This window comes from Acytostelium subglobosum (genome assembly GCF_000787575.1).
Source record: "Acytostelium subglobosum LB1 DNA, scaffold: scaffold8, whole genome shotgun sequence".
Classification (NCBI taxonomy): Eukaryota; Evosea; class Eumycetozoa; order Acytosteliales; family Acytosteliaceae; genus Acytostelium; species Acytostelium subglobosum.
In genome coordinates this window covers 1176956-1194160 of record NW_012236525.1, presented here as the reverse complement: position 1 = coordinate 1194160, position 17205 = coordinate 1176956, and the positions used below count along the sequence as shown (strand labels likewise).

The 17205-nt window shown below is 47.5% G+C and overlaps 5 protein-coding genes across 5 annotated transcripts; 3 read left to right on the top strand and 2 right to left on the bottom strand.

The window, feature by feature from the left end:
* Nucleotides 1–678: 678 nt before the first annotated feature.
* On the top strand, nt 679–8773 carry SAMD00019534_048650 (hypothetical protein; the record flags this gene model as incomplete). Its single annotated transcript, XM_012900355.1, has 4 exons — nt 679–1218; nt 1298–1814; nt 1883–2029; nt 2094–8773. 4 exons carry the CDS (start codon nt 679–681, stop codon nt 8771–8773), a joined length of 7884 nt encoding a protein of 2627 aa, XP_012755809.1.
* Nucleotides 8774–8896: 123 nt separating this feature from the next.
* SAMD00019534_048640 (hypothetical protein) lies at nt 8897–10283 on the bottom strand (the record flags this gene model as incomplete). Its single annotated transcript, XM_012900354.1, has 2 exons — nt 8897–9745; nt 9816–10283. Coding segments are annotated over 2 exons (1317 nt in total), but the record flags the coding sequence as incomplete, so codon positions are not given.
* A 603-nt stretch (nt 10284–10886) lies between these two features.
* Nucleotides 10887–11870, bottom strand: SAMD00019534_048630 (hypothetical protein; the record flags this gene model as incomplete). The annotated part of the gene is made up of 1 exon (XM_012900353.1): nt 10887–11870. One exon carries the CDS (start codon nt 11868–11870, stop codon nt 10887–10889), a length of 984 nt encoding a protein of 327 aa, XP_012755807.1.
* Nucleotides 11871–12965: 1095 nt separating this feature from the next.
* Nucleotides 12966–14784, top strand: SAMD00019534_048620 (hypothetical protein; the record flags this gene model as incomplete). Its single annotated transcript, XM_012900352.1, has 2 exons — nt 12966–14639; nt 14746–14784. The coding sequence occupies 2 exons, from the start codon at nt 12966–12968 to the stop codon at nt 14782–14784; spliced, it is 1713 nt and encodes a 570-aa protein (XP_012755806.1).
* Nucleotides 14785–15930: 1146 nt separating this feature from the next.
* Nucleotides 15931–16751, top strand: SAMD00019534_048610 (hypothetical protein; the record flags this gene model as incomplete). The annotated part of the gene is made up of 4 exons (XM_012900351.1): nt 15931–16111; nt 16188–16330; nt 16395–16462; nt 16541–16751. 4 exons carry the CDS (start codon nt 15931–15933, stop codon nt 16749–16751), a joined length of 603 nt encoding a protein of 200 aa, XP_012755805.1.
* Nucleotides 16752–17205: the final 454 nt, after the last annotated feature.

The window sequence follows — 17205 nt, the reverse complement described above, 5'->3', positions numbered from 1 at the left end:
TGAATCCATTATAAATATATAATATATATATATAACTATATAGTTGTATGTATATAACAAGAAGTAAGTTTAAATTGAATGATGATTGTTATCAAAGTGTTGTTGAATAATTTCAAAGGAAGTGAAGTGAGTGAAGGGTGGTGTGTTGGTTGAATTGGATAAAAAAGTGGACTCAAAGGATAAAACTAGTTGTGATGCAAAGGTGACATTGACAACCTTTTCGGGAATGTGATAGATGATGACTACCATTTGTAACGTTATCGTTTTTTATTGAAACTTTGAACTTGTGAGAAGAATGAAGGAACTGGATTGACTTAGTTTTTTTTGTTCTTTCCATTTCACGTGTGTCTTTGTTTACAAAAGTAATTGTGTAACACAATTCGAACTTTGTGAAACACAATTCGAACTTTGAAGGATGGAAGGATGGATGAATGGTGGTGTTTGTGAAGTCAAGTGAAGTGAGACCCAAGTGTTTCTTCGAGTCCCATCTTCCACTTCCCCTCTATTATCTCTATCTATCTCTATTACTCTCTTTATGTATTTCCAGACATCATCATACATTGTTATGGAGTGCTAAATCAGTCAATCAATCAATCAATCAAATCAAGAAGGGATATTATATATTTAGAAATATAGAACAAGAACATCAACAACATGAGTCAATCGGATAATACTTCAATGAACTCGGCTGTTGCCGACACTACTACTGCTGGTCAATATGTGGACTATGACACACAGCACCATGCAAGCATTACAGCAGCGTCACTAAAGGAGCGAAAGGCTGCACTGGCAGACATTGCCAAGGAGGACAACAACGACGTCTCGGCATCACAGCAGCAGCAGCTGTTGCAACACATTGACGCCTACTTTGAGACACTGCTCGTCTATTCAGACTCGTGCTCTGTTCGTTTGGTGGTCGAGTCCATGTCGGCGGCGTTTGCGCGCGCCCCTGCCGACCTCAAGCCAATGATGATCGAGCACTTCCTGCGCAAGCTGGCCGTCACCGCCAAGCAGATCAAGCCAGCCCTGCAGCCACGCTACCTGGCTCAGAACACCCTACTCAAATGGACAATGACGCTGTTGCAGCAGAGCAAGGATCACTTTACTGCCACACCCGCATCCCTTGCCTCCCTGATCAACATTCAATCTTCACTCATCGTGGATCTGTCTTCGACTCAATTGCACTTTGCTCAGTCTACATTCAAGCATTACTTTGAAGTATGTATCATACTCGTCATTCCAAGTACCCTTACTTACTCACTCACCTGATCAATCAATCCACTCAATCAACCAACAGCTCGACAGATCATTGACCGAAATCTACATCAACTACCTCAAGTCTATTGGAGAGGCAGCTCAAAGCCCATCGACACTCTACTTCTATGGATACCTGTTGGCGACACTCGACTCGAAAGCCATCGCTGCATCAAAGGACTTTTATCTCTCATATTACAACAAGGTAGTGCTGTCGTCCACGACACCCATCGCCATCGATCGTCATCGCTTGTTTGTTCCCCTGTTCAAGCTGATCGATCTCAACGACTTCACGACGGTGCTACTGCCCACCATTGGCAGATTCATCAAGAGAGCCCAGGAGGAGATCGCCACTGTCACTGCATTGATTCTCGAGAGCGTTAGTTTCGATCTCTCGACCTTGACCAAGAGCCACCTCATCCCAATGTTGGCGCCCATCCTCCAAGTGGCCAACATCAACAAGAAGCTCGTCAAGAGCAGCTTTGCCCTCATTGTCTCCAAGACCCAAGATGCCAAGGCTCTTCAATCATCCCTTGATGAGCTGTTCAAGCCACTTTCAAGTATGTTTATATCGCGGTTGATGAGTGATGGCCAATACTGACGCGTAATTACATTCCCTTCCCAACAGCTCCTGGTAACATAGGTGTCAAACTCAATGCTCTCTATGCCCTCAGATCAATTGTAAATAGCAGCAACAACCAATACAATACCAACGAGAAGCTGTCCATTGCCAAGGCTGTCGTCACTCCAGTGACCACCTACCTTGAGAAAGAAAGTAAGTTTAATGTCTGCCAACACATGATTGAATGAATAACCAACACTTCCACTCAATCAATCAGTTACAAAGACAAACAGGATTAATGGATTCAAATTGGTTGGAAGTTGTTTGCAATCGATTGACCTGCTCTCGGACAACCTGATAAAGTTGATCACAAACAGTTTGAAGAGTGACGAAGATGCCACAAAGGCCACGACAATCCTTGCATTGGCCAGAGCGTTCACACAGAGCGGCACAGCAGACGACAAGCTGTTTGAGAAGAAGTACACCCAGATCAACACTTTCAGCGAGTCGATCAATGCCATCCTGAAGAACATCAAAAACGCCGTCACATGTGACACTGCGACCACCGCCGCCGCCCTCAAGTACCAGCTGGTGCTGGCCACCAAGGCTCCAGCATCAATCGGTGGAAAGCTGCAATCAGACAAGCAGTTCGCCCTGCTGTTGTTCAGCAACACATCGTTCGTGCACCAGGCCAACTATCTGAATCGCACCAACAAGACAGACGAGGTGGCCGCACTCCTGGCGGACATTGTTCGTGTCCTGAAACCAATGAACGCCAAGGCTAACGAGCGCAGCGTTTACGCATCGCTGGTTCAGCTGCTGCTCCACCCATCGTGGCACTGTCGCAAGGCTGCCTCGCAGACCATCCACAAGCTGCACAGCGAACAACCCGATCTGACCAATCAGTTGTTTGTCGAGTTTGTCAAGATCCTCGACAGCCACTCGCAGACCCCAACTGTACTGTCCACGGACGTATACTCATCGGCACTCAAGGCCACCCTGTCCAAGACCTTTGACCAGAAGAACTACCCATCACTGGCCCTGGTCTCCAATCATCCATTCGTTGGTCACTGCTGGAGAGCCTGTCTGACGATCATTGGTACGACATCACGTGAGCTCCTGCAGGCACAACACGAGCAGTTGACACGCAACATCGTTCATTACCTGTTCACCCACGGTCTGCACAACAGGAAGCTGCCCATCTACCAACAAGCATTCAAGTCGGCCATGAAGGAGTTCTCTCGTGTCAAGTCAGCTATGATTGTGGAGAACAGCATTGGTCACTTTGCCAAGTCCCTGTCGTCCGTAGCCATCACCGGCCTGACACCCATGCAGCTGGCCATCCACGCCAGCGAGGAGGGCGTGCTCTACCTCGACAAGCAAGTGGTCGACGAAGAGAAGCGTCGCGAGGAGGAGCGCATTGCCTCAGAGACACGTCGTGGCAAGGCACCCAAGAAGAAGACGGCTGAGGAGGAGAAGGAGGAGGCCCTGCGTCGCAAGCAAGAGGAAAAGAAGAAGAAGGAGAGTGGCGAGCTGGAGCGACAAGAGAAGGAGCGCCAACGCCAGATCGCCGAGCAGTCGGCCATCCGTAGCGACATCAACATGACCATCGCCATCTACCACACAGCACTCGAGACCATCTCTGAGATGGCCTTGGCATCGCCTCTGTTCGCTGGTGAGTATCTCTCGATCCTCTACCTGCCCGTGCTCGAGCTCTTCAAGAACAACTACACACACGAGGCTGCAATGAACACGTACAAGACATTGACAGTGATGGCGCCCGCAAGTGCCAAGCTCAGCCTGTACTACGCTACGATGGTCACATACCTGATCAGCAACATCTATGCCACGCCCGTGCTGTCAGATCTTCAGATCCTGTCCTCGCAGCAAAAGGTGCTGACACACGTCCGCGACATCACCAAGACTGAGCCGCTGCCCGCCAGCGCGTTCAACTTCTTCTGGCCACTGGTCAAGAACGGCCTGGAGAAGACCGTCTCGTACACCATGCAGGAGCTGTCGATGGAGATCATCGAGAAGCACACATCGCAAGGCCAGCCGTTCCCAAGAGGATCAATGATCGCATCGCTCATCATTGTCGTAGCCACATGCACTCGTCTGGAGACCCAGGCGCGTGCCTCCATCTTCCAGATCATCAGCGGTGTTGAGGAGTCTGACGTTGGTGAGCTCATGGACGGTCTGATCTCCCAGCACCATCAGGTGCGCTTGATCTGTCTGCAGGCGCTCGAGAAGATCCCATCGATCTTCACGCCATCCTTCCAATGGGAGGACAGCTACGTTGGCAAGCTCTGGTTCGCAAGGTCCGACCCCGACGCAACCACATCGGCACTGGCTGACAAACTCTGGAACTCAAGCAACCAGGCCCCACCCGTCAACCGTTACATCGAACTGCTCAAGGACTCAACATACAGCTCGCACGACGAGGTCAGAAAGATCAATGCACAAGCACTGAGAGCAGCGGCCGCACTCGACACTGCCACCATTCGCAGCTACGCCATCGATCACCTCATCCTGACATTCGAATCAAACTCATCAGCCCTGGTCAAGGAGACCAAGGTCACTGCCAACACTCGTCGATCAGTTGCCACCGCACTGTCTGGCGTGGGCTCAGCCGTGTCTTCGGCAGACGACCTCAAGATGCTGTTCCAATGGCTTATTGAGACTGGTCTCTACGACACCAAACAGGATGTCGTCCAAGAGCTCATTCAGACCGGCATCATGATCATTGGCGTCCAAGGATCCAAGTTCTCTGGTGAGCTGCTGCAGATCTTTGAGGAGTTCCTCGGTCGTCCAGACAGCGGAACGGGCGATGAGGATAGCATCAGAGCGTCAGTCTCTGTGCTCATGGGAGCTCTTGCCAAGCATATGGAGGATGGAAATCCAAGGATCATTATCATCCTGGACAAGTTGATTGCTGCACTCTCCACCCCATCCGAGGCCGTACAGGTCACCATCTCCAAGTGTCTCACTCAGCTGATGGCCCACTCCAAGAAGCAGGGCGAGCGTCTCATCCCCATCCTACTTGAGAACATCAAGTCGGGTGGAGACTACGCCACACGTCGTGGAAATGCCTTTGGACTTGGTGGTGCCATCAAGGGTCTGGGAATCTCATCCCTCAAGACCTACAACATCATGGTCACCCTGACATCGTACGTCGAGGACAAGAGACATCCAGCCTCGCGTCAAGGTTCGCTCTTTGCCTTTGAGTGTCTGTGCAATATTCTTGGTCGTGTCTTTGAGCCATACATCATCCAGATCATCCCCAAGCTGTTGGTATGCTTTGGAGACAGTGCCGCCGATGTCAGAACGGCCACTTCCGAGACTGCACGTGCCATCATGTCGCAGCTGTCGGGTCACGGTGTCAAGATTGTGCTTCCCGCACTGCTCAAGGCCATCGACGATAGACAATGGAGAACCAAGGAGGGTTCGATCGAGCTGCTCGGTGCCATGGCCTTCTGTGCGCCCAAGCAGCTGTCATCATGTCTGCCCACAATCGTGCCCAAGCTGACCAACGTGCTCAACGACTCGCACATCAAGGTGCAGCAGGCTGCAAAGGAGTCTCTGTCGCACATTGGCTCCGTCATCAGAAACCCTGAGATCCAGGTGCACGTGCCCCTGATCCTCAAGACCTACGACGACCCAGACATCTACTCGCGCGAGTTGCTTGAGAACCTGCTCAGCACAAACTACATTCACACAATCGATCCAGCATCACTCTCGCTGATCATGCCAATCTTGGAGCGCACCCTCAAGGAGCGCAGCTCAGAGATCAAGAAGATGACCTGTCAGATCGTTGGTAACCTGTGCTCGCTCACTGAGCCCAAGGAGCTGGTGCCATACCTTGGCGTCTTGGTGCCAGTGCTCCAAAACGTCCTGGTTGATCCAATCCCCGAGGTGCGTGCCATTTGTGCCCGTGCCCTTGGTCTGTTGGTGCGTGGTATGGGCGAGGAGTACTTTACCAACCTCGTGCCATGGATGCTCGAGACACTCAAGTCCGAGCTGGGTCCAGTCGAGAGAAGTGGTGCCGCCCAAGGTTTGTCTGAGGTGCTGGCCGCTCTGGACATCTCACGATTCAACACGCTCATTGGCGAGCTGCTCACTATGGCCAACAGCACACGTGCTCATGTTCGTGAGGGTGTCATGTCGATGTTCATCTTCACACCCATCTCCTTTGGCCAGGCGTTCCTTCCCTACCTGCCCAAGGTGTTGCCTCAGGTGCTGAAGGGTCTTGCCGACGACTCTGATCCAGTGCGCGAGGTTTGCATGCGTTGTGGACAGTCCATCATCAATCAATATGCCGTGTCTGGTATCGAGGTCATCGTGCCATCGCTAGAGCGTGTGCTGTTCCACGAGAATTGGAGAATCAGACTGTCTTGTGTCACACTGTTTGGCGATCTGATGTTCAAGCTTGGTGGTGCAGCCATCATGGAGCCCACACCCGAGGTGCAAGCCACCTCCCCCACCACCTCTGGCAAGTCTGGCAAGAAGGACAAGGCATCAAAGCAAGCTGCCGCCGCCGAGGAGGAGGCCGAAGAGGAGGGCGACACCATCGCTCAAACCAAGAGCGAGATTTACAACCTTCTTGGCAAGGAGCGTCTGGACCGCATTCTCTCATCGTTGTACATGATGCGTTTCGACAACAACATCTCTGTGCGCCAGAAGGTTCTGCTGATCTGGAAGTACGTCGTCAACAACACACCAAAGACACTGCGCGAGATCCTTCCATCGCTGATCGAGATGATCATCGCATCGATTGGCTCGTCCAACATCGAGAAGCGCCAGGTTGCCGCCAGAACACTTGGAGACGTCGTCTCAAAGCTTGGCGACCGTATCCTGCCCGAGATTCTCCCTATCCTCGAGCGTGGACTCAACTCGGACGAGTTTGAGACCCGTCAAGGTGTCTGCATTGGTCTTACTGAGGTTATCTCATCGGCTCGTACCCAGCTGCAGCCATTCCTCAGCTCCGTGGTCACATGTATCAGCCGCTCGCTCTGCGATCCACTCATTGACGTGCGTGAGGCCTCTGCCAAGGCCTTTGACCAGCTCCACCTCACATTCGGTTCAAAGGCAAGCAACGACATCTTGCCATCGCTCATTCAGAAGCTGGACAGCAGCAACGCCTCACTGGCAAGCAACGCCCTCGATGGTCTCCGTCAACTGGTGCTCATCAAGTCGTCCGTTGTCCTGCCCTTCATCGTGCCCAAGCTCCTGGTCAAGCCCATCTCCACTTCAAACGCTCAAGCGCTTGCATCACTCACTCAGGAGTCTGGTGCAGGTCTGCACACTCACCTGGCCACGATCATCCCCGCAATGATCGAAGCTTTCTCAAGCCCAAGCGCCACCAACGCCAAGGAGGTCAAGACTGCCGCCGTCTCCATCTGTCGCTCGATCGATGAGGAGGGTCTCGAAGTGCTCATCCCCTTGTTGCTCGAGGAGATTGAGTTGCCCCACCCCAACATACGTCTGGGCGCATGCGAGCTGATTGGCGAGTTCTGCAGTGGCACCACTTTGGACCTGGAGGATTACATCGATTCATTGATCGTTGGCCTTCTCTCATTGTTTGTCGACCCAGAGCCCAAGGTTCAGGTTGGCGCCAGCCAGGCATTGTTGGCCATCACCAAGACCATCAAGAAGGAGAACCTGCAATTCATTTCCTCTGTCCAAAGCGGAGTACAGAAGCTGGCCGCCGAGGTGGACTCGGACACACAGACCGTTCCAGCCTTCTGCATCCCCAAGGGATTGGCACCAGTGTTGCCCATCCTGCTCAACGGTCTCAGATACGGTACTGCCGACCAAAGAGAACTGGCTACCAACACCTTGCATCAGGTCATCACACTCACATCTCAGGACGGTGTCAAGGCTTCAGCCATGGAAATCACTGGTCCACTGATCCTCACCATAGGAGATAAGTTCCCATGGGGTGTCAAGGCTGCCATTCTCCAGACTCTGTCGTTGCTCATCACCAAGTGTCCAGCATCGATGAAGATCTTCTTGCATCAACTGCAGCCCACCTTTATCAAGTCATTGGCCGATCCCCACAAGGTTGTGCGAAACAATGCCGCCACGGCACTCGGTCTGCTCATGACACTCAGTCCCTCGGTGGACCAGCTGGTCAACTCACTGGTCACAGGCATAGGTTCCACTGACGCCACCTCTCAGGAGGTCAAACTGAAAGCGCTCCACAACATCTTTGAGAAGAAGCCAAAGATTGACCAAGCCAACTTGGAGAAGGCACTTGTGCCTGTAGCCGAGTTCCTGTTCACTCAATCCGATGAGCTCAGATTGCCAGCCGCACAGGTCATTGGATCGTCATCTAAGTGCTTCGCCTCGGTCGATGCTCTCAGCCTGTTCATCAAGACCCATCTGCTGTCTCCATCCGGTTCGGTGATGGTTCGCTACGGTAAATCATTGGCCATTGGTGAGATCATGAAGGTGTCTGGCAAGGAGATTGTCTCCAGCCAAACCTCGCCAATTGCCCAAATCATCTCGACCTGCCTCGTCGACCTCAAGGACGAGAAGGCACCCATCCGTGAATCATCATCACTGCTGGCTGACTACATTCTCCGTGTGCAACCAACATACGCCAGTGAACTCATTCCAGGCCTCTGCGCTCTTATCACTGACCAAGCCACCGCCGTCGCCATTGGTGCACTGAACATTATCAAGCGTTACTGCAAGGCCCAACCAAGCGCCTCCAGACAGTACCTCTCACTGATTATCCCGCCCACCATGGCCAGACTTCGTGAGAGAAGCAGTCTGCCTCTCAAGCTCGCCTCTGAGAGAGCACTTGTACATTCACTGCAGATATTCCAAGAGAGTGTTGTCATGGACGACTACATCAAGACCGTCACTGACCAGGCACTGATCACCGCTCTGGTCGACTACCACAAGAGAGTGTTGATGAAGCTGAACCCTGACAGTGACACTGAGCAACAATAAATAATTAATAAGTATAAATTAAATATATATTAAGAGTATTAAGAGTCTTTAATATTCATGGAATATGGCACTGGATACAGTGGTTTGTCTGTTTCTTTAGTTTAGATTACATGTTGTTTAATGACCAACTACCTCAAGCAATAACTTCTTGTAGTCACCTGAACAATCGTGCGAGATGGCATGGCTCAGAGACTGTCCATAGTTGGCAAGGTAGGCTCTCTTGACATGGGGCATGAATGGCTGACAGTAGATAATGTTGCGAATCAACTTGTCGTCGTTGGTGCCAAGTCCTGCCATGGCCACGTGCAGGATCGACGCAAAGAATGAGAACGAATCCAATGCGTAAGAGACGATGGCTTGGAGTCCGCCACGGATCTCAAAGGAGAACTCGCTGTCAATGGCCTTCTGAAGTGTGTGGCGCCTGTGCATCGTTGGGTAGATGCGAGCAATCTCCCTGATGTGCATAAAGTTGCGTTGAGCAAAGATCTTGATGAAGGCATGCTCGTCCGTTCCCAAACGACCCTCGCCAGCGTAGTAGAGCGTGTCCACGTCCCTCATCACGAGGTTAGGGTCGACAATGTTGGACTCATCGCGTGGGTCCAAGAGGTTGAGCAGGAGATGCTTGTAATGTCCGGACGTATCCGACTCGATCCAATGCTTGATGCTCCTGTTGTGCTCAGAGTTGAAGATCTGGAAGATTCTGGCCTTCTGAGCATTGCTTCTCGACACCAGGATCTCTGTCAATGTATGCTCGTTGGTGCCCAGTCCCTTCATGGACTTGTAGAGGTTGTCTGCATCGTACTCACAGGGGTCGGTGAGCATGTCGACTAGACACTTTTTGAAATTGAACGAAGTCTCTGACTTGATATCCTTGATCAGATCTCTTCCAATGTGGCGAGAGTATTCCATAATAATAGCTTGACGCTCTGCCCAATTACGATTGCCAAGGATCTCAATCAATGTCCTTTCATCCTGTTTTGTGATTGAGTGAGTGATTGAGTTAGTATGATTGAGTGATTGAGTGGTATCGTTGATTACATACAGTTCCCAATCCCTTCATTGCGCGACGGAGATTCTCAGCGTCTCTCTTGAGATCGTGACCGATTGAACCTGGTGTGAAGACGGCAAAGGCTACTGGTGCAGCGGCAACAGCAACACCCATGGGTGCAATGCCAACGGGTGCAGCAACGGCTACAGGTGGCATCATTGGCATGCCAGGCTGAGGGTAGGGCGCAGGGGCGTATCCAGTGGGCTGCACATACTGCTGAGTTGGGGGATAGACCTGCTGTTGAGGATAGCCTGTCGTCTGTGCGTATGCCTGTGGCTGGGGATAGTAAGGCTGCTGTGGATAGTTGTACTGTCCTGGTGCGGGGGCGGGTGGGTAGCCTTGTTGTGGAGGGTAACCATATTGACCTGGCGCAGGGGCAGGTGGGTAGCCTTGTTGTGGAGGGTAATTATATTGACCTGGTGCAGGATAGCCTTGAGGGTATTGTGACATTGTTTGTATTGATTATTATTATTACTACTGTTTCAAATGTGAATGTTGTTGTTGTTGTTGTTATTGCTTCAACTAGTAAGAGTACAGATAATATATATATATATATAGATAGATAGATATTAATTATACAATTAATATATGTTTGCGAAACTATGAATAAATCTCCTTGCAGATGTCACTTTGGTGTTTGACACATCGCCAATCGCGATGAGATGAACTTGAGGTATTCTCAAACATCTGTGTGTGAATTTGAGGGGATGGGGAAGGTTACACACTGGGGTGTTTTGATTCACAAAGTCTGAGGACGACTATTCTCTCTTTGTTCACTCACTGACTCTTTCCAGTTATTCACGTGAATAACCCAACTACCCAACTTATACATAGATATGAAGGGATCATTCCATCCACATCCACTTACTCGGCAGTGAATCTTACAATTAGACTTTCATTAATACTTGAAAAGAAATCAAAAGACAGGGAGGATTCCGGATGAAGATTTATGTTATACAGAGTGCAATAAAGTGAGTTTATTGTTGTTATCTATGGACAAACAATGAATGGATGATGATTCATGGTGATGATGGCCAATGGGTGATGTTGTTGAAATAACAACATTTATGGCTTGACGATCTCCAAAAGCAACTTCTTGTAGTCGCCTGAGCAATCGTTGGAGATGGCATAGTGCAGGGTCTTGCCGTACTTGGTCAAGTAGATCTGCTTGACGTGCTGGATGAATGGCATGCAATAGAGGACGTTACGGATCAACTTGTTGTCGTTGGTGCCGGCACCCTCCATCGACTTGTGCAGAACCTCGGCAAAGTAGCCGAATGAGTCGTTGGCAAAGTGCAGAATGGCGAGGAGACCGTTCTTGACGTCGCCAGAGAACTCGCTCTCGATGGCCTTCTCCAAGGAGTGGTGCTTGTGCATGGTTGGGTAGACACGGGCAATCTCGCGGATCTGGAGGAAGTTGCGACGGGTCATGATGTGGATGAAGGTCTTCTCGTCAGTGCCGATCTTGCCCTCGCCGGCGTGGTAGAGTGCGTCGGCATCCTTGGTGGCCATGGCAGCGTCGACGATCATCGACTCGTCACGGCCCTCCAAGAGGTGCTCACAGAAGTTCTTGTAGTCACCAGAGACCTCTGACTGGATCCAGTGCTTGAGGGTCTTGTGGTGCTCCGAGTTGAAGATGTTGCTGATCAGGTGCTTCTGGGCGTTGCATCTGGTGACGAGGATCTCGGTGATGGTGTTCTCGTTGGTGCCGATTCCCTTCATGGCGCCAAACAGGTTCTCAGCGTCGTAGACGGCTGGGTCGGTCAAGAGGGCCACACAGATCTTCTCAAAGTTGCCCGAGGTCTCAGACTTGATGTCCTTGATGAGGTCACGGCCAACGTGAACAGAGTAGGCCTTGATGATAGCGGCACGCTCCTCCCAGTTACGGTTTCCAAGGATCGAAATCAGAACCTTCTCATCAGTGCCCATTCCCTTCATGGCCTTTCTGAGGTGCTCGGCGTCAGCCTTGGCGTCGGCGTGGCAAGCGCCTGGGTGGACGTAGGCGAATGGAACAGCAGTTTGGGCTGGGTATTGAACAGCGGCGGCCATCTTTAATTGTATATTTGTTGGTAGGTAAAGAAAGGTAGAGGTAAAGAGATAGAGGTAATATCTGATTTAGATGTTTGTTGTTGTTGGAATGATGATGTATCGACACGGTAAAACATTGAGTTTATAAAGATCATCATACATTATGCCCTTCCTCTCAATCATTCATTCATTCATTCAATCATGTCATAGACTTGACTTTAATTAAAATTATAATTTATTATCAGTTTTTGGTGTCAACTTCACTTCCACCTTCCTATCTTGGTGTGGTGTGGATAACACAATCATGTAACGGGCTTTTCTAAAAGCTCCATAAATAATTATCATAAGAGTCCTTCACAGACCTTTAGAAGTGTGTTTGTGAGTGTGTGAATAAGATATTGTTTCGGGTGGGGTTGGTTACTGCCTGCAAAGATGATAAATGATTATTATTTTTGTAATTAAATTTCCACCACACATTGTAAACAAAGTGGTGGTTTGATGGCGTGTCTTGGGACTTCAGATCGATGAACTGAGTGATCTCACCACCTTCAACAACGATAGGTGGTATCTTTTGACCCCGTTTAGAGAGGGTGCCAACTGCCCTTCCTTGTTCAGTCATTATGCCCATTTGTAGGCCAGGTTAAAGCAGAGTCGGGCATTCCATACACTCGATGTATTTACGATGACAACTTCAATGCAAGTTGCCAACTATGATTGACAATCAATAAATTATTTGAAGCAAATTGTTGATGTTGGCAGCAGCGTCAATCATGTCTTGGAACCACAACAAAACATCATCATTATGACCAACCAACATTCAGTTCATTTCCCAGGCTTGACCAGTGGTTTATAATTATATGTATGTTGAGGAAACAAATATTATCTGTATCGATATTAGTTATTATTATTGTTCAATCTTTCATTCACAAGAGAGACATGTACACAAACTAGACCTGTACATCTTTTTGATCATTCCACAATTCTGTGAACTAAAAATAACACCATGGTTTAAATCGGGTGTCCAGCTCGCCAAATGATTGAGCCTGGGAATTGAATCGAATTGATCATATTCCCAAATTAATCAATTGATGATGATGTCATCACATTATAATTATTATGACTACTACAACTACTACAACTACTACAGCTACTACAACTACTACAAACCAACCACCTATATTTATATCCAAGTTCATAAAGAATGATCGATCAAACAACAACAACCTAGCAGCTGCTACCAATGTCACCTCCAAGAGAAAGACAGAGTTGATCAAACATATATTGTCCAATGCAGTATTGAATAGATTACTGTTTGATCATGTCAATAGAATGAACTCGGAGGATGAGTCATTGACTGTTGACACTCTGATCCAAACACGTAGTTTCCGTCTGTTGATCTCAAGGCTACGCGCTCAAACACATCCCTATAGTCTGTTTGGAGTCTTCCGTTCATTCTGTCAGGCAGCGCCTGATCTACGGTCATTCAAAGAGATGCACCAATTGATACTCGAGCGTCAAATACACCTATCAATGAGCTTCAATGGGAGTGGAGTGATCGATTGGTGTCTGGCGTGTAGCAAGCCAAACTTTGGAATTGTTCGCTACCTCTTTGTTGATGCCAACTACAGAAGCAAACGTGCACTGTCTGTGGCGCTGGCCCATGATGCGATGGACACTGCGCACTTTCTGTTCAAGCGATACAACTTGTTCTTCCCTCTGGAGGCACCGCGACGAATCAAATCACTCGAGGCTGCCACGTTCCTAAAATTTAATGGATTCCCAATGCCACGAAGCTTGGTACTGGATGCCATTCAATGTGGAAATGTAGAGATGCTCAAGTATCTTTTGCGCCACACCACCGGCACATACCAACAGCCACATCCACAGGCCACTGTTCAATCATTCAATGTACCACTGACCAACAACTTTGAACTACTACGTTATATCGTTGAGAAGCGATGCAACCTTGGCAATGGCCTTGTCATCCAGTTTGACATGGAGAAGGTGCTGCACTCATACATCAAGGCGGGCAACTTGGAGGCAGTCAAGTACTTGTGCGAGTGTGGCAGGATCAAGCCACTTGGACAGGGCAAGCCACGTGGAGCACTGATGAGCATGGCACTGGAGCACGGTCATTTGGATATAGTCAAGTATTTCTTTATCAAGAACCTCTTCAGCGATATGGGCGAGAAGGAGTTGCAGTTGGCAATCAACAGTGGCAATGTAGATCTCGTTCGTCATCTAATGAATGAGCGAGTCGGTGGTATTGTAGTGCCACTCTCCAAGGCAATCCTTCAGAACAGTGACCTGTTTGATTATCTTATGCAACGCAAGTGTCTCTCTATTGGCTCATCATTAGACTTCCAGCTGGCTTGTCGATATGGCTCACTGGACACAGTCAAGGCTATGCACAATGCCAAGTGCAGATGTGATCCAGAGTCCATGAACATCGCATCATTCCGTGGATGTATTGATATTGTTCAGTTCCTTCATGACAGTCGAAGTGAAGGATGTACAATGAGCGCAATGGAAGGTGCCATCATAAATGGACACATTGATCTTGTTCAGTTCCTAGTGGCGCAGAGACCAGAGATCAATGTGGAGCACTCCATACTTCTCACCATCAAGTATGACAACTTGGATGCACTACGCATTTTGTATGGACACCTCAAGCAACCATTCACGACACTGGGTGACAAGTTTGATTGTTCAACATTATTGGATACTTGTGACAATGTATCAATGCTCCAATTCATCAATGTCAACCTAACTGATATCTTTATGGAGATGGTATATTTTGAATGATGGCAACAAGCTGAAGGACTTGATGCGCTACGCAGTGACCAGGAAGGACTTTGATGTATTCCATTTCTACTTTACAAATTGCAATCAACAGGTTGTCGACCAAGTACTGGCTCACTTCATCAGCCTTTGAAGCAAGTCGTGATGTATTCCAATACCTACTACAACATGAACAAAGTGGTAGTAACAAACGTCCACAAGAGCATCGATACTACACTCTGGCACATGACATGGGTTTACTAGATGAGGACCAAGAGAGTATTTATCGCAGGAATCAAGAACGACAACGATCAAACTGAGTGATTGATAGATAGTGCTCATCACCAACTATGTATATACCATTCCAATAAAGGACCAGTCACACCAAGGGCTGACGATTGATAACAATGTTTATTGTGATGATTGGCATCAAAATTATAACTGGTTGGATGTGATACTTTGATGATGTCCAAAGTTCAGCCAATTGAAGAAAGACAACCAATTGACTACTTCATTCAATCTTGACCCCTTGAATTGATGGAATACGTTCAATACATAGAGTCTTTCAATGCACTACCATTGAATCTTACTGTCATCGTTACACTGTCAGATCTTGTCATTGTATTTGCATATCAAGGTAATGAAGCAAATCTAGATAAGGTTGGAGAAGGATTATGATAAAGTATAACAGTGACTCCATTTGTGCATTGGTTGGTCTCCCTTTAACTATCGGAATTTGAAGTTAGTTATGTACATTCCAATTCTAGTTTTTACATTAACATAGAGTTATTGTTACAAAAGTTAACAAGAACATCGATGACTACACTCTGGCAAACATGAGCCTACTAGATGTGTCGCAGGAATCAACAATGACAACGAGTGAGTGAGTGAGTGAAATGTATTCATACTAATAAAGGACCAGTCACACTTAAATTTGTTATACCTGGCCTTGCCCAGGTTCAATAAACACACTATCTTGATCAACACACTACTCTCCTCACACAGATTGTGATCAAATGTTAGTGTTTCCAGCTTAACTGGAAACACACTAGACTAGTTGTGTGGGCGGGTGAATGTTGAAGAAGGGTACTATTTGAACATCATACTGATACCGACCAGCCCTTATTCATCTTCAACCTTATAATTAACAACAATGAATAACTTATTTCTTGTTTCAAAAACAATAATATTTATATTACTATTGTTGTTGTTCTTTGGAAGTATTAATGGATCATCATATCCATGTTCATTTACATCGAATGATGGAAATCATTATGATCTTTCAACATTGCCAGCAATAATGACATACAAGAATGATAATGGATCATATTACTTCACTCCATGTACAATGTTCAATGATCAACAACCATGTGGAGCACTAACCGCTGAAACATCAATCTGTGAGGTATCGATCAAACTAAAGATGCAAAAGGCATTAGGTTTCATCCAAGATGTCAGTGAACCAATCAAACAACTTGGAGGTAATTATAATTATATTATAAAAAAGACAAGATTGATCTGAGGTCTAACTATTTGCTTCCATTACATTCTATTCAGAACTTACATTGCTCTACTCTAAAGGATCAACATGTAACAATGGAGTGGACACTACAACCAGTTCTTACGTGACATTTGTCTGTGACAAACAGTCACCAGGTGTTTTGGTGTCAGCCTATGCTGCCGACGACTGTACATATTATGTAAGTGAACCATTAACTTCGACGATGACGACAATGACCACTCACCTTATCAATCCAATGTTAGCTTCAAGTTGGCTCGCATATGTTTTGTCGTTCGGGTAAATTATCTGGCGGAGACATCTTCCTCATTGTGTAAGTATCGAACATTGCTGACTTCCTGTTTGATTCCAGAATCAGCTGATTAACATGAATACTTGTCCAATCTTTCAGAGTTGGATCATTAACAGGAGCCTACTTCATTGGAGGAGTGATAGTATTGTTGTACATTGGTGAGCGTGGACTTGATGTAATACCAAATCGTCAAGTCTGGTGTAAATTCTTTGGACTCGTCGGTGAAGGTGCAGTCTACGTCAAATGCAAGGTCACTGGAAACACAAACAACAAGTACCAAAGTCTAGACTCGCCTGCCTTTCGTAGTTAGTTAGTTAGTTAGTAAACATTGTTTCACATCTCAATTAATATTATTAATAACAACACAGTTGGAGAGATTTACAACTGTTAGGCGAATGACCGATCCCCGATACACACACTTCAGGTCGCACGACAGAAAGACAGATAGAATGAATGTAGGGGGTGGAAGGGATGGATCAGAAGTCAAACAAACACACCCATGATATGTGAAAATAAATATAATTTAAAATTGAATTATTTAATGGGTGAGTTCAACAACAAAAATTAATTATAATTGTTGATAAGGGTTTTTTGATGAGAACATCTCTATCACTCACACACACTCACTCATAATACCAATACCTATCTTCACACAGCCAAGTTGCTTCACTCACCTCACCTCCACCAACTCCACTCACTCACTAACCCTGTTCATTATCTTTTGTGTCACATCACTTCAAACTTTTATTACAACAACTACAACA